Source organism: Anguilla rostrata, chromosome 11 (assembly GCF_018555375.3).
Source record: "Anguilla rostrata isolate EN2019 chromosome 11, ASM1855537v3, whole genome shotgun sequence".
Lineage (NCBI taxonomy): Eukaryota > Metazoa > Chordata > Actinopteri > Anguilliformes > Anguillidae > Anguilla > Anguilla rostrata.
Window position 1 is genome coordinate 11398422 of NC_057943.1, and position 25760 is coordinate 11424181.

The 25760-nt window shown below is 51.6% G+C and overlaps 1 protein-coding gene across 3 annotated transcripts in view; it reads right to left on the reverse strand.

Annotated features, from left to right (window-relative positions):
* LOC135233913 (forkhead box protein J3-like) overlaps positions 1 to 25760 on the reverse strand; it is a 120877-nt gene that overhangs the window by 11250 nt on the left and 83867 nt on the right. For 2 of the 3 annotated variants that reach the window (XM_064297884.1, XM_064297885.1), the window contains exons 3-8: positions 23398 to 23472; positions 16213 to 16296; positions 12324 to 12425; positions 7952 to 8080; positions 3769 to 3939; positions 2905 to 2929 (exon numbers count right to left, since the gene is read on the reverse strand). In XM_064297884.1, coding sequence (XP_064153954.1) covers positions 2905 to 2929; positions 3769 to 3939; positions 7952 to 8080; positions 12324 to 12425; positions 16213 to 16296; positions 23398 to 23472 — 586 coding nt within the window. Of the gene's footprint in view, positions 1 to 2904; positions 2930 to 3764; positions 3940 to 7951; positions 8081 to 12323; positions 12426 to 16212; positions 16297 to 23397; positions 23473 to 25760 lie in introns of all 3 variants that reach the window. The other variant, XM_064297886.1, reaches the window with a different exon arrangement.

Genomic DNA, 25760 nt, shown 5'->3' on the forward strand with positions numbered 1-25760 from the left:
GGTCACTGCCGCTGCCCGCCTCACACGCCGCCCCCCCCAAACCCCCCACTGACCCCCCCACAGACACTGCGAGAGAGGAGGAACACCAGAGCCAGACAGAAATATAAACTGACTGAATGACATGAGAGCAAACCTGAAAGAGAAACAAGGGTAGATACACTGATACAGCGCTGTGCTTTGTGCACTATCTCCCAGAAGAGATATTAATCTCAATGGGACTTTCCTGGTAAAACAAAGGATTAATAAAAAAAATTTAATTATTCCTTCATGCTGGCCAAAGTTGTTCCACACCCTGAGAGGAACTTTAAGAGGTATGAAACGAAATGAAATTCAGAGAGTGTCTGAATGAAATGGGGCGTCTGATTTTCTTCCTTTCTGCATCTTTCACGACTCGCAAACATAACGGGCCTGTTCCATTTTTAGTAAATTGGAAGAAAAAACAAAACAAAACGAAACCAACATAAAGGGAGGAGGCGACCCGCGCACTCGTAAACAGCTGCGGAGTACAAGCCAGCGGAACGGGACCTGGAAGCCGCGCGGCGACTCCACGCGCGCCCGTCTGAGGGCCCAGACAGGGGCGGGGCCTCCTCCCCACCACGAACTTTGCTCGATATTCAGAGGGAAGCTCTCTCTCTCTCTCTCTCCGCGGCCTGCGGTCGACGCATTTTTCTCACGTGGGAGAGCAGAGAGCAGCTGCAGCCCAAACACTGCCCTTTCTCTCACGGCGGGACAAGCGGCCGCCTTGTTCCCGCCCGAAGAGCGCCCGCTCCAGCGTGGGCCCTTCAGAGCCGGCTTGGGACGGCCCCCACCGCGGCGCGCGAGCGCTCGCTAACTCCGAGCGTGTCGGAGGTGAGCCGTCCAAACAGCAGAGCTCGGGGAACTTCCCCTGAGAAACCATCCCAGCTCATTAGCCCGTTATCAAAGCCCGGAGAAGCAGCGCGCCGTCTGCAGCCCACGCGCTCTCGAACCCACGCGCCTGAATATGCATGCGTTCTAATTGGGCTCGGCCGTCTGAGAGTTCTCTCCACTCAAACGCACATGAAAAGGTAGCGCCGCGAAAAACAAATAATAAAAATAAAAAAACCCGCGCGAAACGCGCTGAGAACACAAACCGAGAGGAGCGCGGACGTGTCGGAAAGTAGGTCGCCCCCGACGCAGGCCTTGCCTCGTCTGCGCGGTAAATAGCTTGCGAAAGTGCTTTTAGGTTGCCGGCTAATCGGGGCCTACATGGACAGAATCTGCAGACGGGTGGCGGTTTAGAGGAACTGGAGGCACACGTGAGTCCTGCACACTGGTTCACTGTATCTCAGTCACTGAAGCCACACAGCCATGGTGTGGGCCCTGTAGCTCACAGCTGTAAGGGGTTTGGTCTGGGTGGCATTCCCCCGGGGGGGGCGGGGGTGTTTTTTTGCCAGTACCCCAGTCTGAAAATGAAGGGGCGAAGGGCCCATGGGCGAGGGACCACACATACTGTAACACCCCCCCACCTCCCATGGTCCTGTGTGTGAAAAGGCTGTGTACTCCTGACTGCAGCCAGTGTGGGTGCAGACTGCAGCTGGCAGTGAGTATCTGCCCCCAGGGCAGAGGAGCTTCAGAAGGCCTGTCCCTTCATCACGCACCGCCTACAGCACAGCTGCTGAACTGAGCTGGGAGCTGCAGCACGAGGGAACACAGCCTGACCGGCTCACAGAGCGGGCCAGTCAATCTGACTGGGCATTCTGAAACATGAGAGACAAAACACTACGAATACTTTAACAAGTGCCTTTTGGGCATTTAACAGATGCACTGATCCACAGCAATTTACACAGCTTACAATCTTACAATTCACACAATCCATTCACAGAGATAGACATGCACTGAACCAGTTCAGGCTGAGTACCTTGGCTCAAGGGTACAACGAGGAATCAAACCTACAACCTTAGATTTGCAGTTCCCTAACAGTTAAGGTGCCAAAAGCACCATTTTGGGCCGCAACTCTCAGAAACATTCAGAAAGGCAAACTGACTGGTTCAGGCAGTGGGGAGACTCCTGAAACAGGCACAGTGTTCTCTTCGACAGTTAACAAAGAGAAATCCTGTGGTGGAAAGTGTGAGCTTGCATCTGAAGCAAACGATCACCCCTGCAGACCGCGAATCGGCTCACAGCCTAGCGCAGGTCGAGCTAACGCGCTTTCTGTTCACGCAGGCACCTTCGGCGAACTCTGCTATCACTGTAATGCCTGCACTGCTGCCGCAGACACAGCTCTGGCATGTGGGCAGAGTGCAATCCACTTAAAGAGAGCTAAGGCACATTTAAGAAGACCGGCCTGGATCAGCAGCAGGTCCACTGCGATGTACCTGAGGTGAGCCAGAGGTACTTCCAGTGCAAGTGCACTCCTGGTGACAGCACCCTGGGCAGCAATGCACAGACTCCAGGAAAGTCCAAAGGAGGAGGAGGAGTTTGTTCCATGTGCCACTGTGACATCATCGAATTCCAAAGCTTCCCAAGCTAGTGGACACAGTGGCTTCTATTTAGAAATGACAGGCCTCGCCAACGTAAACACGGTTAGCAAGGACGTTCCTTGAAAGAGGTAAAAGTGTTTGTAAATATTTGGGCTGAGGGGGTCAGTTCAAAAAGCCTTTGTAATTTGAGCAATATCTCTGCCAAAGCCTGAAGTAATATCAGATATTGCCAAAACAGGACATATATAAAAAGGGAAATGGGCTTATAGAGCATCCTTAGTGTGTTTTACAATTTAATGTGCTTGAATTTTGGGTTGCTGTTCAAAGTGAGTGTTGAAATCACAGTGTCTCTTCCTTGATTGATGCACTTATTCTTTGCTGGAAGCCTAGTCTTTAAAAATTATTTCAGTGATTAACACCACACACACCCAGCTGACTGAAGGAGTTACCACTCCTCACTCACCCTGCTGACTGAAGGAGTTAACTCCTCACACACCCTGCTGGCTGAAGGAGTTAACTCCTCACACACCCTGCTGGCTGAAGGAGTTAACTCCTCACTCACCCTGCTGACTGAAGGAGTTAACTCCTCACTCACCCTGTTGGCTGAAGGAGTTAACTCCTCACTCACCCTGCTGGCTGAAGGAGTTAACTCCTCACTCACCCTGTTGGCTGAAGGAGTTAACTCCTCACTCACCCTGCTGGCTGAAGGAGTTAACTCCTCACTCACCCTGCTGGCTGAAGGAGTTAACTCCTCACTCACCCTGCTGGCTGAAGGAGTTAACTCCTCACTCACCCTGCTGACTGAAGGAGTTAACTCCTCACTCACCCTGTTGGCTGAAGGAGTTAACTCCTCACTCACCCTGCTGGCTGAAGGAGTTAACTCCTCACTCACCCTGCTGACTGAAGGAGTTAACTCCTCACTCACCCTGCTGGCTGAAGGAGTTAACTCCTCACTCACCCTGTTGGCTGAAGGAGTTAACTCCTCACTCACCCTGCTGGCTGAAGGAGTTAACTCCTCACTCACCCTGCTGACTGAAGGAGTTAACTCCTCACTCACCCTGTTGGCTGAAGGAGTTAACTCCTCACTCACCCTGCTGGCTGAAGGAGTTAACTCCTCACTCACCCTGTTGGCTGAAGGAGTTAACTCCTCACTCACCCTGCTGGCTGAAGGAGTTAACTCCTCACTCACCCTGTTGGCTGAAGGAGTTAACTCCTCACTCACCCTGTTGGCTGAAGGAGTTAACTCCTCACTCACCCTGCTGACTGAAGGAGTTAACGCTCCTCACTCACCCTGCTGGCTGAAGGAGTTAACTCCTCACTCACCCTGTTGGCTGAAGGACTGCTCAAAGACGGACTTGTAAAGGCTGCGGAAAGAGGCACTGAGATCTTCAAAGTCGGAGAAGAGCAGCTGCTTTTCCCGCTCCTGCATGCTGTACTGGGGGGGAGGGGTCTGCTGGAGGCTCAAGGACTGCGACACGGGCTCGGGGTGGCTGGTGACCTGCGCACAGGAAGAGAGGGAGGCAGCGGACCACAGGGACGAGCGAGAGAGGGAGGGAGAAAGAGAGAAGGGGAGGAAAGAGGAAGAGAGAGAAAGAGAGAGAAAGACAGATTAGCAAACACAGAATTTAATCTCCTTGTGCACTCTTGACCCCTAATCTCCCAAATATTAGTGCAGCCGTCTGGCCCTACCCCCCAGCCCACCAGACTGCAGCTGAGGAGCCCAAGCGGCAGCCCAGCAGGCAGCTCCTCCACACATCAAACGCGTGATGAGAGCGCTCCTGAGCAGCCTCTCAGCGTCGCCCTCCGCAGCACACTGCCGTCATTACCGCTCCTCCACCGCCGCTGTGCTCGGGATGCTAATCAGCCAGCAGCGCCAGCGCGCCGCTCCGTCGCTAATCGGAACGGAAGCGCCGCCGCGTCCCTCGCCCCGCTGCACCGAGACGCCGTCGGCTCCTCAGATAGAGAGAGAGAGACAGAGAGCGGCGACGCCTCTCATCTCCGGGTGTCGAGAAACGCCACCGCCAATCAGCTTCAGCACCTCCAGACTCACCTGTGCGGGCTAATGAGGGGTGGGTGGGGGTGAGGGGGGGGGGAGGGGACGGTGATCTCGGTTGCCGCTGAGCGCCGGAGGACTTCTCCCGCGCTCGTCGCCTCAGGACAGAGGGAGGAGGAGAGCCAGGCACGCCCGCACCAGCCCCCTTTCATCAGAACAGCCTGTTTAATGCGTTACATCAGCGTTCTGATCTCGCTAAGTGGGAGCCGAGCTTCGAGCGCTCCGGGGCTGAGAGAGGCAGGGAGAGACAGAGAGAGAGAGACCGCCTGCCGATGCCGGCGCAATGGCGGCTGTCTTCTGACGCCTCTTTCCCGCGCAGGCGGAAAAATAAACCTACTTATTAAAGGATAACTCCAATATTATAACTGCAAAATCCCTTAAAGAAGGAGATGGATTACGATTATACAGCCGTTTTAAAAGGCAGACGTTCGCGTCGTCTCCTGGGACAGCCTATTTCACACACACACACACACACACACACACACACACACACACACACACACACACACGGCTTTGTGAGAATTAAACTAACCTTTTTTTCAAAATGTCTACCTTCAAGTGCAAAGCCATGAATAACACCTTAATATAGAGATAATTTTTTTATGGCCAAGCTAGCTATAAAGCGCATGCATGTGTGCTAGATACATACATACTACATACATGCATCTGTTCAGTGTACTGTCACCATTTGATCAACACGCTGCCTCAGGAGCGACAGTTTGTGTTCCAGCTGAGCGTGGAAAGCGCTTCAGAGCTCGAGCGCTCGTAATGAAATGAGGAAGATTAAATCTCAGCTGCGGATGAGCCGCAGATTCTCCTTCCTGGAGGCAGCCCAGGACAGGCGGCGTCGTCACGGGGACTCGGCATCCGGACAGCTGAGGAGCCAGCGGGCGTGACCCCGGCCCGGACGCGGGAGTCACGGGACCTCTGTCAGGCCCTCTGGCCCGTGTTCCGCAGGGACGGGCTGTCCCTGCCTGTCGGGCGGCTCAAATTCTCCAGTAGCCGGAATGTTCGGAAGCCCGGCTCGAGAGTTCTCACGAGCCCGCAACAACCCGCCCCCCACCAAAAAGAGTGAGTGGTACAGCAGAGCGCGTGTGTGTGTGTGTGTGTGTGTGTGTGTGTGGGGGGTTCCTGCCCCTTCATTCCGGAGGAGGCTCTGAACCATCCAAAGCCCTCCTGGGTCAGTCCAGGGTAAGGGCTTACAAGTGAAGCATGCTGGCTTTAGTGCAGTTAGGTCAGTACTGGGGGGGGTGGGGGTGGGGAGGGGTTCTCTATGCAGACCTCATTACGGCCACACCCAACCCCACCCCCTTAAACACTGCTCATTACTGTCACACGGCTCATTTTAGGCTGAAAGCAAGCATCTCCACACCAGTCTCTGTGATGCTGAAAAGAGTTGATTGACACTAAACATAGAGACAGCACAAACACAACAAGTGCCGTGAACACGCTAGCCAGCTACCACCAGAAACGTGGATAACCAACCGTGATTATAGTTCCATTTTCAACAAACAAATGAGCTGGGCTCGTTTCTTCAAACATAATTAAAATGAGCACCGTCCTGTGTGCCGTCTCTGCAAAGAAGAGCTGCGGTTTATGCTGATGGTGCGCTGCTGACCCTGAGATGAGCAGAAGCACGGGGAGGAAGAGAAAATGCTCTCTACTGCTGAGAAGCGTTTCTATTTCCCTGTGGTGACCGAATGCAAGCCTGAAGCGCACATCACCAAGATCACACTGACAGGTGGGCGTGGCCTCATCTGGACAAGCCGCTGCAGGCCTGGCTCTGCGGCTCTGCGGCTCACACCCCCAAATATCAACCAGTGTGTCATTGGGCTGCAGAACACGCTGTCTCTCACAGGGGGAAGGGGGGCTGGCAGGGTACCTGATCCCACACACACTTAAACCTCATGATGCACTGAGAGTGACGACTGAGCTACAACCATCACTGCAACAACAAACCTTAAATCCATTCGTGTCCAGTCCAGCTGACAATTTGTGTGTACACACTTGTTAATCAACACACCCGTGCACTCAAACAAGCACGCGCACACATACACACACACACATATACACACACATGTACGCACGCACACAGGCGCACACTCCTCCTGCAGGTTCAGACAGCACACACCATCGGTTAGGCCCGCTTTATCATTGGAAACGTGTTCTACAAATCAGTGGAGAGATCGATCCTAATGAGGTCCATCTGCCAATCTAACTGAGCTTTACAGATATCCCTGTGCTGTAGGCGCTTCCATCAATATGACTGGAATGACTACTGTAACTGCAGCTATCGTTAGCAGTTCCGCTCCAATACTCCGGCCCACAGCCGGCCCACCTTCTACACTGGAGCAGCTCATGGTATTTTTCTATGGTTTTTCATTCTTAGGCCTTGTGAAGGAAGTAATCTGCAGGTGTTCAGGATCTGTATTTCTGGTCTGTGCTCAGCACAGTTAATTTATGTTAATATTACATACACACTTGCTGGTCTATGAATGTTGTTAGCCAGGTCTGGCACTATTACACATTTAATTCGGGCAATGCCCTCATGATCTCCTACACTGTAAAGCGCTCTGGATTAGGTAAATGAGCCCAATGTAATGTAACATAATGTAATGTAACGTGATGAACTGCCCAGTGTAGAAGCTACGGATGCTAGATGACTCCCCCACGGCGTCTATATGTCATGAACCCCCTCAAGACTCAAACAGTTAAATAACTGAGAACCGAGCAGCGGATGCTTTAAGGGTTGTTTGGGGGGGCGGGGGGGGGGGGGGTTTCCAGACATGGGCAACAGCCTTCCGTGGAAACAGCAGGAAGCAGGCGACGTTGCGTCAGTGACTGATCACTTCCATTTAAGGCTGACGCAGTGTCGCCTGCTCCCGCTCGGCCCAGAGCCATAAAAATTCCACCGGCGTACTCTGACATTAAAAACAATGAAATAAATAAAATCTACTCTAAATCCTGCATGCGGCTGGTGTAGCTGCATGTCTGATAGCGGAGCATCAATGGGGGCCGGACCGTGGGGCCCCTGGAGCTCTACTGGGGGGGGGGGGTGGTCACCGCAGGCGAGCACACACTGGGGCAGCGTTTCTGAGATCACGCACGTGGTGCGGCCAAGCATCTGTTAACCCGACGCTGTCCCACACAGAGACCTGCAGTCGAGGATCCTCCATCTCCTGCTCACTGTCTTACTGTGTAGTGCTGACTATATCCCACCCACCATGATATGAAGCCATTAACACGAAGGAAATACAGGGCTGTGAATGTTGTGTCTGTTTGGTGCTTCTGCATCTCCCACAAACCCTTTCTCATTCCTGCAGAGGATTAGTAAAACTGAGAGGTGAAAACTTGATTTGGCCTGACGGCGTGAGGGGGGCCAGGGGGGGCAAGGGGGAGGGGGCTCTTACCGGAGTGTAGCCGTGCACACAGGGGGAGGGGGGAGGGGGGCTCTTACCGGAGTGTAGCCGTGCACGCTGCCCACGCTGTTCAAGTTGACCGACGCCATGCTCTGGTCGGACAGGCTGTTGTTAAGGCTGCTGCGCGGGCTGTCGCTGCCGTCCTGGTCGGTGTTGTACAATGCTACCTGAAAGAACAGGGCCCAGCGTGAGCGCGCTCCTCCCTGGGGGGGGCAGGGAGGGGGGGGGGGGTCTGTACCGTCCCTGCTGCTCTGGGACCTCACAATGAAAGGAGCAGGTCTGCCTCCCTTCTGCAGCTGCAGGTATAGCCAGACCTGCACACCTGCTGCAGGACAAGGACCAGCACAGCATCACTGCGTTTATCATGGAGAGGTATGAGCTGCACATTCTCCAACACAGAGACACACACACACACACACACATGCGCACACTCTCTCTCTCACACACACACACACACACTCTATGAGAGCAGCTAAATAAGTGTGTAATCCACGTGTCCGTCTGCAGTGTATGCACCAGCGTTGCGTGCACAGCGGTACTGTGTGCCAGTCACCAGGTGGCCTTGGCACTGCCCTGAAGGGGACACTCCAGGTGGCAGAGGGCCAGGCGTGGGCCAGGCGTGGGCCAGGCGCTGGCTGCGCTCTCTGCCCTCCTGGTAAAGGGCAGACGGTCGGGAATGTCCGATCCACTCACACGAATCAGGCCGGCAGGAGGGGGATCCTTAATGCCACCCCATCCTTTGACTTTTATGGCAAAGGACAGCAAAGCAAGGCGTACCACAGACACGGGCTTTCTGTGCCCGCAAACGTACGCTAGCAAACACAGCCTTGGATGCAAATACACAAATACGTCAAGTACTGATGAGTATCAGGGAATCTATTAGAAAATGATCTAATTTTACATTGGGGGGGGGCAGAATTTTCAGATGCGTAGAAAATTATGGTGTTAATCAAGAAGCTCTACAAAACGAGTGCTTGTTATTTTCTTGCTTGCTGTACAATGTTTGGAGACCAATTCCTTCCTACCAGCGCCCGGATTGCATCAGACAAAACTCTCGGGCGAATAGAAAACACTTTTCAAGATGGAAGATAATGATGACAACAAATCTGCTTTGTTGGGTGTGCTGTGTTTCCTGTTTTGTACAGACCCTTTCAGCTGAGGACCACACAAACAGCAGACCTGAAGGCCCAACTCACAGAGAAACAAAAACACAGGACCCACACAAAATCAATTATATATCTTAGCTGGGGAAAAGTGTAAAAGAATTCACCTGGAAGATCTGTGGTATTTTTTTTTTCATTTTGTGCGTGTCTGAGATCGTGTGTGTCTCTGTAGGTGTGTGTATAGGTGTGTGTGTGTGTGTGTGTGCGTGTGTATGTGTGTGTATGTGTGTCTGCATGTGCGTGTGCATGTGTGAGTTTGTGAGCATGTGCGTGTGCCTTTGCGCGTGTGTGTGTGCGCACGCGAGTGTGTGCATGTGCTCAAGTACGTATGTGTGTGCGCGTGTGTGCGTGCGTGCGTGCGTGTGCGTGCGTGTGTGTGTGTGCGTGCGTGCGTGCACGTGCACACTGCTGTGTAGCAGAGCTGACTACACACACAGGTACTCTTCCAGGATGAGTCACACAGAGAGAGAAGGCGGCAGAAACACATCAGTGTGCTGCAACTTCTCCAAACTGCAGACCACGCTTAGCGTTAGCCTCCCTGAAACTGCGTTCATTAGCGCGGGTAATTAATTTAAAGGCTGAGGACTGAAGGCTTAAACGTGGCTAAAATTTAATTGTGCAGAAGCAGCAACAATTAAAATCAAACACAGAGGGGGCCAGAGAAATATAAATGTTGTGTGTAATTAAGTAATAAAAGATGTTTTTTAGCCTAGAGCCTATCACCGGTTCTATTTTTACTCTGCAGATGAGAGAGAAGTGTGATTTAAAACTCTCAGTGGAACAGCGCAGGGTTTTTTTTTTTCCAAAGCCTCAAATCTCAAATCCCCTGTGACGACATACACACACACACACCGGCATGCAGGCGCGTCACACTGTCATACAGGGGTGCACGCACGAGCGCACACACACACAAATAAACACACACACACAGACACAGACACAGACACACACACACACACACATACTTTTCGGTGAAGAAAAAGTTGCATGTTATACTTTAGCTGTGTGGCTGTATCAGAATTCCACGCAGCGTCCTGAGTATGCAGGTGAAAGCTCAGCTCAAGGCCTGGACTATGAAGGCAAAAGCAATCCTCACAATGGAGGACAAGTATCTCAGTATTAGTGTGTCTCTCACCTCGCTTTCTCTCTCTTCCTCTCTCACCTCTCCCTCTCTTCCTCTCATCTCTCTCTCTCTTCCTCTCTCATCTCTCCCTCTCTTCCTCTCTCACCTCTCTCTCTCTTCCTCTCTCATCTCTCCCTCTCTTCCTCTCATCTCTCTCTGTCTTCCTCTCTCATCTCTCCCTCTCTTTCTCTTCCTCTCTCATCTCTCTTCCTCTCTCATCTCTCCCTCTCTTCCTCTCATCTCTCTCTCTCTTCCTCTCTCATCTCTCCCTCTCTCCCTCTCTTCCTCTCTCATCTCTCCGTCTCTTCCTCTCTCTCTATCCCACTCTGGGGGGCACTGGGGTCTAAGGATGGACTCACACTTCTAGAATAAGATGCACTGGACTCAAATCCTCACCAGAGACACACGGCGTGTTTTTCAGTCTCTTTCACCAGCCGAGCAGAGAAAGATAAACAGAAGATACTGGAGCCAGCGGGACACGTCACGCGCCCCAGAGTGCGGACAAGACCCCTGGGGAGCGTCCTAGCGTACGCGTGTAACGAGGGCACGAAAACCAGCAGCCCCACAAACACCACAGGCTGGGGTGGCGGGACGGGACGGGACGGGACAGGGCGCTCCGCCGAGCCTCCCGTTTCGGGAGAGGGGAGGGAGCAGAGAGGGAATTCCTGTGGTTTGGCAGGGCGCAGGAAGGGGCGGGGCCTGAAGTTTGTTTACTGCGATCTCTGCCTCTCGCATTGGCCCGTGCCCCCCCCCTCCCCCCACCCCTTCACTCACGCTTATGTTATTATTAGACCAGCAGAAAGACGGTGTTGTGGTTCGGCTGTGACCTCACAGGAGGGGGACCTCGGCAGGATCGGGCAGGCCTGTGTGGAACCCTGTGTCCCGGCACGACGGTGTCTCCTGGCACACGGGCCGAAACAGAACACGCCGGCCTCACGCGGCTCAGCGCACGTACCGTCTGGATAAATCACTCTGGACTTCTGTTTGCTTTTTTTCTCTTGCTTCTATGGTTCAATTTTCTGAAGAATGATGAAACAAATGTGCGCACACACACACACACACACAGACAGACAGACAGACAGAGAGACACACACACACACACACACACAGACAGACAGACAGACAGAGAGACACACACACACACACACATACACACAGACAGAAGCATTCCCCATGTTGAATACTACTAAATTTCTGAGTTCTCATTAGAGCAGGGATAAGATTTTTTTTATTTATTTTTTTGCTAATTCTGGTTCAGACAGAACCCCATCTGTACGGAACATACCCCAGACCCCAGTTTACCGGAAGGTTCTTCCCTTTATTAAAAACTTGTGGCCCACCTCACACAGCCAAACGTACTCCTCAGCCAAAAAATTCTGGAGGGTACTAAAAAATTGAAGAAAGAGAAGGATGGTTATGCGGGGGCCGCCGGATCTCCTGGAGCGGCACGCGGGTGTTAGGTTTTCACTCTCCGCACTTGTGTTGGACAGGAAGTGCGCTTCACACTCTTCATATTCCATTTCATCTTCAGCTCAAAGGCTCTTCAGAAAGAGGAAGTGACATCACTGTTCCGCCATAGAAGACGAGCGCAGGAAAAGGGGCTCATTTCACTGTAACGCTGCTTTATGAGGTCTGACTGCTGGCTGCGCTCGCTGCGTCACACACCCGTCAGAGGCTTCGTCTGAACGCCGCTGATTAATTAGTAAGTGACAGGCGCAGGACCCCTCCAAAGCTCGCCCAGGCGAGAGGAGCCCTCGGAGAGCGGCCCCTCCAGCGAGCGGGAGGTTAAAACCCGCCGTCTCAACTTCAAACACAAGACAGCACACGCAGCCGAGAGCTATAACCCTCAACACACCCCCACCCACCAAACACAAGAGCTCCGATACTAATGAACGAGGACACCCCCCCTCACGCTGACAAACAGGGGAGAACACTTTCAAGCCCGCAAGTGGAGCCAGCGAGGACCTGCAGCGGGGTCCCACGGCCAGCAGGGGGCGCTGTGCGGGCCAGCCGCAGCGTGTCTGAAGGGGAGGCGCTCATTAAGAACCACAGGGCCGTGAGTAACTCAGGCACTAAAGGGGGGCGGCGGGGGGAGGGGGGGGACTGCGGATGCAGATGGGGTACCTTGTTAGTCACAGTGTTGATTGCCAAAGTCGGAGAGGCACTTCCAGACATAATACAGTCCATTGTCAGGGAATCCGAGTCCAAGCTGTACGGCGTGGAGGCCTGCGGGGAGGAGAAGAGAGAGAGCACTGTGAGCCTGCTGGAGCGCGATCAATGGCTTCCTGTAAGAGCCCACTCTGCCCGAGGAGGCCCAGCTCACCCTCCAAACAACATCCCCAGCCATGGAGAGTCTCAGGCAGGGGAAGCGGGGAGGCGGGGCTCAGGGATAAGAGACGCGCAGAACATTAATGAAAAGCAGGACGACTCTGCACCTTTATTTGGGTCACACTAAAACCCATCTGAAGGGGAGACGGGGTGGCGGGGGAGATCAAACGCAGGAAATGAAACAGAGGAGCGCGGCTCCCCGCGTTCGGGTGTCAGGAGATAACTGGAGCGCCTCACAAAACTGCTTACTGTAAGAGGATTGCTCTCTGCAACAATAAGATTCTTAATTCATGATAAACATAAAGAAAATAATCATAAAAAATTAAAGATTTCAGTAAGTCGCAATCTGGGGCTTTTTAATGGAGATGAAAGAGGGAAGCAGGAGAGAGGGGTTGGGAGGAGGTACAGACGGGCTGGGGAGGGAGGGGTTGGGAGGAGGAGAGACAGGCTGGGAGGAGGTGGAGAGGGGCTGGGAGGAGGTGGAGACAGGCTGGGAGGAGGTGGAGACAGGCTGGGAGGAGGTGGAGAGGGGCTGGGAGGAGGTGGAGACAGGCTGGGAGGAGGTGGAGCGGGGCTGGGAGGAGGTACAGATGGGCAGGGAGGAGGTGGAGAGGGGCTGGGAGGAGGGAGAGAGGAGCTGGGAGGAGGTGGAGAGGAGCTGGGAGGAGGTGGAGAGGGGCTGGGAGGAGTGGAGGGGTGGGAGAGACGGGCAGGGAGGAGGGAGGAGAGGAGTGGAGGAGGCAGAGCTGGGAAGAGCAGGCTAAGGAGGCGCATGCAGAGAGGAGCACCCAGCAGGAGGCCTGAAGCACACACACACACACACACAGCCTGCAGGCACTGAGCTGTGCCTGACTGTGCCCACCTCCCATCACACAGCCCAGAGAATCCCAGCCACGCACACCACAGCTTATTCATTTGTATTTTTAATGAATCTGAAATTATTATTCCCATGCCCCGTTTAAAACAGAAAACTGTACCTAAAACACTGCCATGCAAGGCCAATAACGCTGACATATTTATCTCATAACCCAGTACTGTTTCTGAGGCTTATGATGTAACATTAACTCAGCACACTCCCAATGGCAGGCAGACCCACACATGTACAGACTCAGCTGCGCAGACCTGCATCGCCGTCAATGCATTTCACCATTCAACACAAACTCACAGATCACTCTTTTATACAAGAAATCCTTTCATACCGCTGGATATTTTTACTGAAGAATTTCAGGACAAGTCCCTTTCTCAAGGGCACAACAGCAGCACCCAAACTGGGAATCCAACCTTTGAGTCACAAGCCCAGTTCCATCACCATTATACTACACTGCCACCCACGGACGAAGGTGACTGACACAGGGGACTGCTTCTTCTTCTATTATTATTATATTTTCATTATTATCATTATTATTATTATTATTATATTATTAAGACACATTCAAAATGGCAGAAAACGGTGAGGGGCGTCCTCCTGTCCTTCAGCTCTCTCCTTCCAGACAGACAGACAGACTGCCGCAGGAGCACCAAGGAAGGAGCCTCTGTGACAGAGCGATCTAAAGCCCACGGTCTCCCAGCAACCAGGACGCCTCAACCGCACGCTGCCTCATAAATACATAACCCCCCCCCACCCCCTGGAAAAAAAACCCTTTATGCTCCAACTAACCTGGGACAGAAGCCCCCAATTAATTGATGCCTGTAATAAAAACCACAGCAGAAACCAGTATGGCTAATGGGCGCGGAGGGCAGGGCCTTATTAATAAGGAGGGAGGCAGAGTTCACGCGTTAAGAGCAGCGCTGGCCGCTACGACGCGGCGGCGCATGATGAAACAGGAGGAAAGCGCTCGCGCACGGCCAGGATAAGAGCAGCGCGTGCTTTTAAAACCCGAGAGGGACCGCCTGTGCGTACGGGCAGGCAATCCACCTCCATCATTACCTCGCATTTTTACGATGAAGGAGTATAAATATTTAACTAATGACATTATTTAAGTGGTGCGCGCTTGGACCAGGGAGCCAGAAAGGTTGCAGCAGGCCGCAGGAGGAGCTCCGGAGGGCTTACTCGCATCCCTGCGACGGAAAGCCGCTCCACGCATCGCTCGGCGAGGGCGTCCTGTCCTTGATTAAATTAAAATGAAGGTGGTGGGGAAAACTGGTGAAATAAATGAGAAAATGATATTATGATTTATGGCTGGTTAATGCGCTGGAAGCCATCTGCAGGCCAGACCGGCCTTCTGCAGCAGTGACTAAGCATTCCAGCACCCCCCCTCCCCAGAGGACTGCAGCTTCACTCCGCTCACCTCAGAGAGACTGAGCTGAACACTGCACGGCTGCACTGTCAGATACACACACACATATGTGCACACACACACACACACACACACACACACACACACACACACACACACACACACACACACACACACACACACACACGCACACACACACACACACACACACACACACACACACACCACACACACACACACAACACACACACACACACACACACACACACACACACACACATACACACACGCGCTCACTCACATACACATACACATACGCAAACGCGCACACTCACACGCAAACGTGCCCACACACACAGACACACACGCACACGCGCACACTCACACACATACACGCAAATGCGCACACACACACACATATTCACACATGCAAGCGCACACACACACACATGCAAACGCGCGCGCACGCATGCACGCACACACACACACACATATGCACACATGCGTGCGCACACACACACACACACACACACACACATTCAGCTCATAAAACCCCCTGAACGGCTCCTCTTCTTTGTAAGCGAGGTCCCCGGCAAAGCGGCTGCCTGGACTGATGCAGCGGTGCCGCGGAAATGCGCGGGCTGCGGCTCAGACAGACGCCCCGCAGCGACGCATGCACGCTCCAGCAGAGCGCAGGGGCTGCGGCTCCAGAGACGCGCGCCCCGGTGGGAACCGCCCGCAGCAGAGGGAGAGCGACAGCGCGTTGGTAATGCGCCGTCGCATGACAGAAGAGTGGCAGACACGCAACAGGAGGGGCTCTGACCCCAAACCACCCCCCCATTTTCCCTGTGCGCTGAAGAGCGCCCAATCAGGCAGTCGCTTCACCTCCGTTTCCAGGACAACGTAAAAGGGAAGGACTCAGTCCCCTGTTAACTCTGGCGCTAAGGCTAGCGGTCATTGCTGGAGTAAAGCTCCAACAGTAACACCACTCCATCTCCCTTTAAGAGTTCTCAGATGTGTACAGCGGATGCACACCCTGAATTAATACAGAAATACTGCTACCTGTACCTTCACAAGAAGGTACCGGAAACTCTGCCTTGTCCTCATTTGTTTAAAGAATCACGATGTACTCATTTGAAACCGACCCAGCTGATATCAGCTTAACTAGTGAGAACCGTTGTGAGTAACTGTTTGCCATTAATGGAAGAGATTAGAGGTGCATGGGTTTTTGTTTTTGGGGCAGAAGAGTAGCTTGATACCGGGAGCCACAGCTTCTGCTGGGGCCGATAATGAGAGAAAATGCGGTCACCGGGTTAGTGCCCAAATTCCTGGTCGCCCCCGGTCCCTCCCGGTCCCTCCCGGTCCCACGCTCCCGGTCCCTCCCGGTCCCTCCCGGTCCCACGCTCCCGGTCCCACGCTCCCGGTCCCACGCTCCGGCGCAAACTCACCCGCTCTCCGGACCGCGGCCTCTTCTTCGGCCTCGTGGGGAGGGCATCCTCTTTAGGGTTCGTGTCGATCGCCCAGTAGGACCCCTGCGAATCAGAACACAACGTCCAGGATCAGCACAGAGCGCGCTGGGGGGGGGGGGCCGTCATGTGGCAGCATCTGCATGCTGAGTGCAGATTCAGACGCAGATGAGCCACAGCACAGCTGAGTAAGTACACACACTCCCCCCTCCCCATTCAGTAGGCGGAAGATATGCGGCAGCATAAAACATAGTGCTTCCACCCAGCGGACTGGAGACCGTTAGGCCAATTCAAGATGCACACACCTTTTCATTTATTTATTTATTTATTTTGGGGAAGGAAGGGGGGGAAGGGGGGGGGTCATGCCCAAGAACTCCCTGCATGTGCACAACAGCTTTAAAAATTTACACTGGCGCAGTAATAATTTTGGGCTCGACTGCAGACAGAACTCAAGCAGACGCCCTATGGAGAGCCCCCTCCCCATGCTGCTGCAGTATGGATGGGTACACTCCCCTCGCCGCAGCAGGAGGCTGGCGCTGCGTAGCGTGTGCCAGGCAGCGCACCGGAGCGTGTGCCCAATCACGGCTCTCGGCCGCCGCTCAGAGCCAGCCGAAGCGGGCGGTAAAAACCGCGGCCGGGCCGCTCTGTCCCCGGCGTGCGGTACGGGCCACTCTGTCCGCGGCGTGCGGTACAGACCGCTCTGTCCGCCCGGGCTCTCCGGTTTCTGCTCAGGTCCGAGCGCGGCTAATAAGGTGAAGAGCAGCTCCCCCTCCATGGCGCACCGCGGGTCCAAACCCAAGCACCTCGCTGAATTATTTACTTCTTCTTTCTCTCCATTTAATTTATTTTTCAAAGGTTTGCTCCCCTGGAGCCAAAAAAGCAACGCTGCTCGAGATTCAAGAAAATCAACTTTTCAGCCTGAGGTTCCATAAAATTTAGTTCTTTCAAAATGCTTTACAGCACATAATTGATAAGATACTAATTTTCCAAGGCACCAGGGTAGACAGCACTTTAAAATTACTTATGTACAACTGTGGACCTACTGTGAATATCTGAGGTAAAAGTCATATATTCCTACCTTCACACAACAACAGCAGCATTCTAATCTTCCATTACATGCATGTACGGTTTACCAGATGCTCTCACACACATGCACCAACTCAAAAAATAACCCACAGACTACTAATGGTGTCAACAGCTCCAATGATCGAAATGTAAACCAGTCTTTTTCCCCCACTGGACACCAGCATCGGTGTGGTGCAGAAACCATAAAGCCAGGCAGTGTTGGGAGCTCTCTTCTCGCAAGATTGATCGCCGATGCTTTTCATTATTAACCAGGACCAAAAATAAGCTGCGCAACGCCTCGGTCAATGTCAAGAAAGCTCATTTGCTTCAGCGAGAGGGCATGAGCAACGATTTCGACACGGAAACATGGAAGAGGGTGGCAATGGAAGGGGGTGGCATGGAAGAGGGTGGCATGGAAAAGGATGTCAGAGGAAGGGGTGGCAAAGGAAGAGGAAGCAATGGAAAAGAGTGGCGTAAAAGTGAGTGGCATAGAATAGGGTGACAATGGTTATCACAGGAAAACTGCGCATGTTGGCAAAGAAACTGAGCGGTCTGCTGGAGGGGCAAGTTGGTCATGTGAACCGTAACAGGACAGCATGAGCACAAACACAGTCGCAGAGAAGAGTCATTCTTTAGAAAACACCTGATTTCCATGACACGTGATTTCATTTGAAAACGCATCTGGTCGGTTCCGTTTCAAGGTTATTCCTGTAACCGCGCCGAGAACAGCACACAAAGCCACCGTGACGCACGAAAGGAGCGAGGGAGAAGCGGCTGAGATGCTACGCACGCGTGAGGGAGGCGGTTCGCGCGCATGAGGGACGAGGGACGCGGCGTCACTTAACGCACCGCGCCGATCGAGAAAACTGAAGAACAGCCCTGCGGTCCGAGGAGAGAGCGTAAAGAACAGCGAGCGCGGAGACGAGAGGCCCGCCTGCCACACAGCAGCAGAGGTAATGAGAGTCATTTATCCAGTTATCCTCAGACTTCTGCTCTACAGCTCAACACCAAACATTTCTCTCCCCCTCCCGAACGAAATGAGCAATGAAGTACAGCACTCTGCAACGCTGCTGAGCAAAGCCAAGCATCGCTCCTATTTAACGCTAAAAAATGTTTCAAATGCTTTCGCTGAAGCGCGGTTATAAATAAGATGCGCTTACCGACTACCCAGTCCTCAGCTTCAGCTGCTCTGGAGAAGAAAAGTGCACAAATGTCTCACATTCCTAACTGTGAGCAGTGCAAGAGAAGACAAGTGCAGGAGAAGCCAAGATTATTTTAACTGACTTACAATGACTTGAATTCCTCCAAGAATGGCAAATAAGAAGGAATGTGCATCTCTGTCCTTTTACTCTTTCCACAAAGCTGGCAGTAGAGTTCCATTCCATTAGCTCCCGTTTAGGAGACAGATCAAGTGCGCAGTCTCTCAGACGCACGGCCTGTGATCTAACTCCACTCTGCACTCAGAAGAGCAGCGGTGCATTTTGGGAAAGACATCAAAGCCAGGCTGGCTCCCAAAAACACCAGGGAAGACCTTGGCCGATTCGATCGGATCCAGCATGATAAGTTCATTAAAGTAATGTACATGAAACACACATCTTTATTCATTTCATTACCCTGAATATCCATAATCAATAATAAAATTCCAAAGGACATTTTCAGGTGAGCAAAAAAAACCACAGTAATTAAAAGTCTTTTGATTCCATATATATTCAGCTCCTTGTTAGGGGTGTTTTTTTATTCTGGATAGACTGAATGTGAAATCCAGGTTCTGTGTGATATTTTGTTTTAATTAGAGAAAACATCCTTAAGCAGATGCCCCAGAGATTTCTCCCCCCTCTCCCCCAGCTTGTCAAGGCACTAGTCAAAGGCAGGGTAAAGAAGAACATAGATGGAGATTTTATAAGGTCATTGATACAAGCACCACACACACACACACAAACACACAGGCACACACACACCATGCGTGCCATGCTGGCTGTACAGTAAATGGTGGCCCAAAACCCTATAAAGTCACTACATTGAGGATTCTTTTTTTTTTTGGTTCACTACCTGTATATAACATACATCTCGCCCCAGAGTATTCACATTTTTTAACCTTGGCGATGCAGTATTCTGAAGAGATAATGCCAGTGATAAAAAATGTCAATGCACAACACTTCAGTAAGAAAGCAGAAACTACTCTGATTTCTCTTTAAGAAACCCTAAGGAAACTTCCAGAAGCTATTCTCTCCAAAATATTTTCCCTGTTACTCCGAGGAATCTGACACTGTTGGCCACTGATTATTCTATATCACTTGCACCAAATTAGACATAAAACAGTATTTCATCTAAAACGATTTAACATATGTCTACTAGCACGGGGAAGCAAGTCAGCACTGCATTCAATGGGGAATTTGCTGACAAAAAGAATCCAATGACAGCCTTTTAATTCCAGCACAATCTGCTCACTTTCAAAGTTTAACTCACGCTAGGATTGCCCGTGACAATCTATCATTCGAAAAAAAAAGAAAAAGATGGCAGAACCACACCGCACAAAAAGGAAATTGTGGTCAAAGGACACGTTAATCACAGCTGCCAGGTTTTGATTGATTTTACACATAAACGTCCGCACAATTTATGGAGAGCTCCGAAATGGCCGTGCCAGCGGGCCTGGGAGTGGTCCACTGTTTAGACACCGACAGCGATAGGAAAAGCCATATTAAGTTCACTTGACATAACTCACAGCGAGCTCTCAAAACTATTTAGCCGTTCTCCTTAATTCCGATACACTTTCATCGACGCATCGGTAGCTTCATAGAGAATGCACGGCTTTAGGAGCACTGACGACCGAGCCGCTCCACATCTGCACGCAGGGCGGGGCTCGTGCACCGTCAGATTGCAGGTAATTACAATTACATAAAACCCCCAGCTGCGCATTTACGCCCCTTCTGCGTGGCAGTTAGTGCCAGTGATGGAGTTAAAACACTGGTTGTAAATCTGAGGAGATATATACGGGCACCTTAAAGGTCTGTACAGCGCCGCTCCGTAGATGAGGGCGATGGTCTGCGTAATGGTATAAAATAACCTGCGAATGCTTATCGAATCGGAAAAAAGAAAGCGTGGCGCCCAAAAAAATAGAACGAAAACAATAAAAGAGATTTTGCATCCGCGTCCAGAAGTGCAATGTTTGACACGCTGGCACTCAGCTATGTGGGGGAAAAAATGGAAATTTCCTTCCAAGACACTGCCTGCGGTATGGAGGCCGAGGACCCCAGAACGTAACGCAACGTGATCGGCATTCGAACGCCACGGAGCTGCTCTTCCAGAGGATCCGGAGAGGAATCCGGTGTTGTGGAAGTCGGAAGCTTGTTTATTTATTAATTCATAGGAAACATAAGCGGGCCAGGCTGATACGGAGTTGAAACTGCGCTGGCTCCTGACGAGACGCAGGACGGCGTGTGCGTGCGTCATACGCGGCGCAGACACTCACAGCTGCGCAAACAGGACTGATACTGGCACCCATAGCTCCCCTGGGAAAATTTTTATTTTAAGTCAGTTGCTTCATGATGAAACAAATCAAGAGTTCAAAGTTCCTAAGAATATGTTTCTTTTGAGATTTTAATTCTTTTCTTGTAGGGCAGGTAGCAGTAAATGAAATATTTAAAATTATGGATGCAGGAATGGTTGATAGGCATCTGAAAACACAAACACACGTATATATCTTGTATACACTTCTCTGTTTAGCACAGCCCATTCCCTGGAGTGTCAATATCAGGGGATTACAGCAAAACATCTAATAATAATTCTACAGGCATATTTTCCGCACACATCCACAGTGTATGCCTTTTAATGCAGCGTATGCATGCTTTCGTTCGCTTGTTCGAGTGTGTGTGTGTGTGTGCATGTGTGTGTGTGTGTGTGTGTGTGTGTGAATGTGTGTGTGCGTGTGTGTGTGTGTGTGTGAATGTGTGTGTGCGTGTGTGTGTGTGTGTGAATGTGAGAACACACTGGAAACTGGGCCACTGGTATACAGTGTGTGATGGGAATGTGTATGGGGAAAAGAAGAAGTGACTGCAGTAAAGTGGGGTCTAAAGGACATTATGCACGCCCTGTAAAAAAGGGTTACAGTTTCTCCAGTTCTGCGTGGCTTGTGAGTCCATTACAGGCAGTGTCCACTCCTGAGCCCATGACAGGTAGTGTTCAGTCATGAGTCCATCACATAGTGATTACTCAGTGAAAGCACATGCAAGGTGAGCCCACAGTGATTCTCCTCCATCAGCGATCTCCTGATTAGAATTTCTACACAACCTCAGGAATCCTATAGGCTGCTCCTGCTACTGAAGCAGGCCGTAATTTCAAAACGGAAATTATTTACAATAAACCCAAGTCTGCTTTCATACATGAAAATCATGTACAGATTTTTATTTATTTATTTTTCATTTTTATGCGGCGTCTTAGAGCCAATGCAGTCTCATGAAAACAATAAAACGTGCCACACCAGCTGGCCTGAACTGATGTAGGTCTGAGGCAGCTCCCCTGACCCTGCATATGGCTGGCTCTCTGCAGCCTTAGGCTCAGCCAATCAGAGAAAAGGAGGATGTGACAGGCAGAAAAAGTACAGGCACAGCTTTCATCATTCATCTTTAAAAAAATCAATCCATGTAAATACACTAGGCTTAAAACATAGTTCTACACAAAAACAGATTTGCTCTTGACACAGCTAGGCAGCAGATTTACTGTCAGAGTTGCCTTAAATGTGCTAGCTATGTGGCTAACCTTGGTCTACCAAACATAGCCACTTTATGACATTATTTGCTTATTTACATTCTTTTTTGCACAATGAACACTGGCAACTTGTCTTCAGAAACCATCACCCTAGTTCTTGTCCTTTTGTAATGAAATTCACAGTACAAATTAGCATATGATAAATTAGAGGTTTAGCCAACAAAAACGGACCACATCAGCAATTACAATGATTACGTGCACATACAATGATTGCAAATACAATAATTACAATAATTCATGCCAATTTGCGTGTACATTTAATGAAATGCACACATCAAAGACGCGAGTACGTTGTTGGCTGCTATTCTTTCGCCATGATCGGGGCCAGCGGTGGTATGATTTATAGCACTTAACCACGCTCTCCTCCTCTCTGAACGAGCTTCTGGAGAAACATAACCCAGGCCAGCCTGTCCTTCTGTAAGTGCGTCCATTAGCAGAACACCTCTCCGGCATGTTGTAAGAAGATACTGTGTGAAAACAGCGATACTGTGTGTTGTGCATCAATACTTATCATTTGCTCAAAATAGCCTAATACAAATGACAACGGGGGGTAGGGTTGGGCAGTGATGTTCCTGGCTTGCCACAGATGTTCCTGATTCTTGCTCAGTCCAAACCCATATTAGATTCACTGTTACGTTTACTGAATAAAGGTGAACATGTTGGAGGTACTTAGTTTCACCATTCAGGTTCTGAACATCCGGGCATACATTCTTAATAATCAGTCAAGCTCATGAAATCAAGATAGAATGGAACAAAATCCAGCAACGTCACCGTCTCTCTAGTACCAGGGCTGCCTATTGATGACCTTGAGCTTGAAAAACTTCCATTTCTAAAGGGGATTTTTAATGACAAATATATGAACACAGAACAAGGCACAATGACTGAAATACTGCAGCTCTGGACTTGTTTGGCTTCATGGTGCACTGGGGGGGGGAGGGGGGGGGGTCTGTGGGCACTCATCGTTTCCACGAGATGCCAGTGCTGTGCTCAGACTGAGCGATGAGCCCAAGACGAGTGCAATGCCCCCGCCTTGCAGAAACACGGTTAAACATCCGCCTCAGCGCAGCACAGGAAGCTGGCACGCGCTCAAAGCAAACTGGCTCTGGGACACATCACTGAGCTGCTCTTCTGAGGGTTTCCTAGGTGCAAAACACTGAGGACAACTTTATCACTGTATTTCATAAACATAGATTACACGCACACAATCACACGCACACAAATGCACACAAGCACACAGGCACACACACACGCACACAATCACACGCACACAAATGCACACAAGCACACACGCACACAAATGCACACAACCACACACACGCGCACACACACACGGCTCACCTTTCCGGGGTCGTCTTTCGATCGAGGCACTTTGAGAAAACACTTGTTCAGTGACAGATTGTGCCGTATAGAGTTCTGTGGAGGGAGAGAGAGAGAGAGGGGACAAGCGTCAGTCTTTGAGAAGGCCGCCGGGTTCAAATCCAGGTCAGAGGTCACACGGCTTCACTCTGGCTTCCCGCCATCCCCGTATCAAAGAGAGTCGCTAAACAGGCGGCACATCCGCAAGCTGAACAAACACACGTCAGAGCGCGAGCGCGCGGAGACTTATCACGCACGATCGAAACGCGCCATCGCCACCGCGACACCGCCGGGGCTCTGCCGCTCGCTTGGCCGAGGCGTCCGCTCTGCGTGCCAGTCGCCGCGGCGAACACAAACACGCTCTTCTGTCTGGCGGAGACGGATCTCCTCCCAGGGCCGTGATTGGTCAACGGCGGCAGCGCTTTCACATCTTAATCCCGAGCCTTCCCTGTTCTTACCCAACAGCGGGAGCAAGCGTCTCAGCTCCCCCAGCGCAAGAATTAGCAAAAACGTTTCCAGCTAAAGGCGACATAGCTCAGGAGGTAAGAGCGCTTGTCTGGCAGTCGGAGGGTTGCCGGTTCGATCCCCCACCCTGGGCATGTCGAAGTGTCCCTGAGCAAGACACCTAACCCCTAACTGCTCTGGTAAATGCGAGGCATCAATTGTAAAGTGCTTTGGATAAAAGCGCTATATAAATGCAGTCCATTTACCATTCACCATTTGTATTAAATCGTTTTTTTCTGGAGAACAGTCGAATCCCGCTAAGCCCCAAACAGCAGACCTGGGTGGCCCTCTGACCCAGCTCTGACACAGGGGATGATGATGATGATGATGATGACGTATTCCGGGAGGGATTTCCGGGGGAGAGTGCAGCGGAGCGGCGATCAGCGTTTAATGCTACGCGCGCCCCGATTGGAAGTCGGCCAGTTCCGCTGCTGCGGGATCAGAGAAAACTACGCCAGATTTCCAATCGTTTTATTGGATTTCAGGGACAGATGGCCGCGCTGACTCGGCCTCCCGACCGCGCCGGAGTCAGACGAGCGCACGGGTCCGTCAAACACAAACAATAACAGACGAGCGCACGGGTCCGTCAAACACAAACAATAACAGACGAGCGCACAGGTCCGTCAAACACAAACAATAACAGACGAGCGCACGGGTCCGTCAAACACAAACAATAACAGACGAGCGCACAGGTCCGTCAAACACAAACAATAACAGACGAGCGCACGGGTCCGTCAACACAAACAATAACAGACGAGCGCACGGGTCCGTCAAACACAAACAATAACAGACGGCGCACGGGTCCGTCAAACACAAACAATAACAAACGAGCGCCGGGTCCGTCAAACACAAACAATAACAGACGAGCGCCGGTCCGTCAAACACAAACAATAACAGACGAGCGCACGGGTCCGTCAAACACAAACAATAACAGACGAGCGCACGGGTCCGTCAAACACAAACAATAACAGACGAGCGCACAGGTCTGTCAAACACAAACAATAACAGACGAGCGCACAGGTCCGTCAAACACAAACAATAACAGACGAGCGCACGGGTCCGTCAAACACAAACAATAACAGACGAGCGCACGGGTCCGTCAAACACAAACAATAACAGACGAGCGCACGGGTCCGTCAAACACAAACAATAACAGACGAGCGCACGGGTCCGTCAAACACAAACAATAACAGACGAGCGCACGGGTCCGTCAAACACAAACAATAACAGACGGGCGCACGGGTCCGTCAAACACAAACAATAACAGACGGGCGCACGGGTCCGTCAAACACAAACAATAACAGACGAGCGCACGGGTCCGTCAAACACAAACAATAACAGACGAGCGCACGGGTCCGTCAAACACAAACAATAACAGACGGGCGCGGCGGAGACGAGCGCTATCGTATGCAGCGCAGCGCGCTCTCAGGCGTCCACCAGCGTCCTGACAACAAACGCATCGCCACGGAAACGGCTGTGAGCGGGAGCGCTGGGCCCGCCGCCTCAGTCCAATCGCAGACAGGTAGGCCCGCTCTGACTGACGCCCGGGCCGCTGTGAAACGCCGCGACGCTGAAATAAAACTGCCGAGAACACGGCCGGTACAGGCGGCAGGTTCTGAATGAGAATAAAGGAAGCGCTGCCAGGCCTGCGGGCAGACAGACAGACAGACACACAGACAGAGAGGGGCTCCCAGCACCCACAGGGGCCCCCCTCATGTGAACCCTGCTCCCCCCCCTCCCCCCAAAGCTCAATTATTCATCTGCAGCTCATAATTAATCCCACAGGGTGAGGAGAGGCTGGAGGGAGTGTGTTCTCTTCTATCTATCTCTTTCTCTGTCTC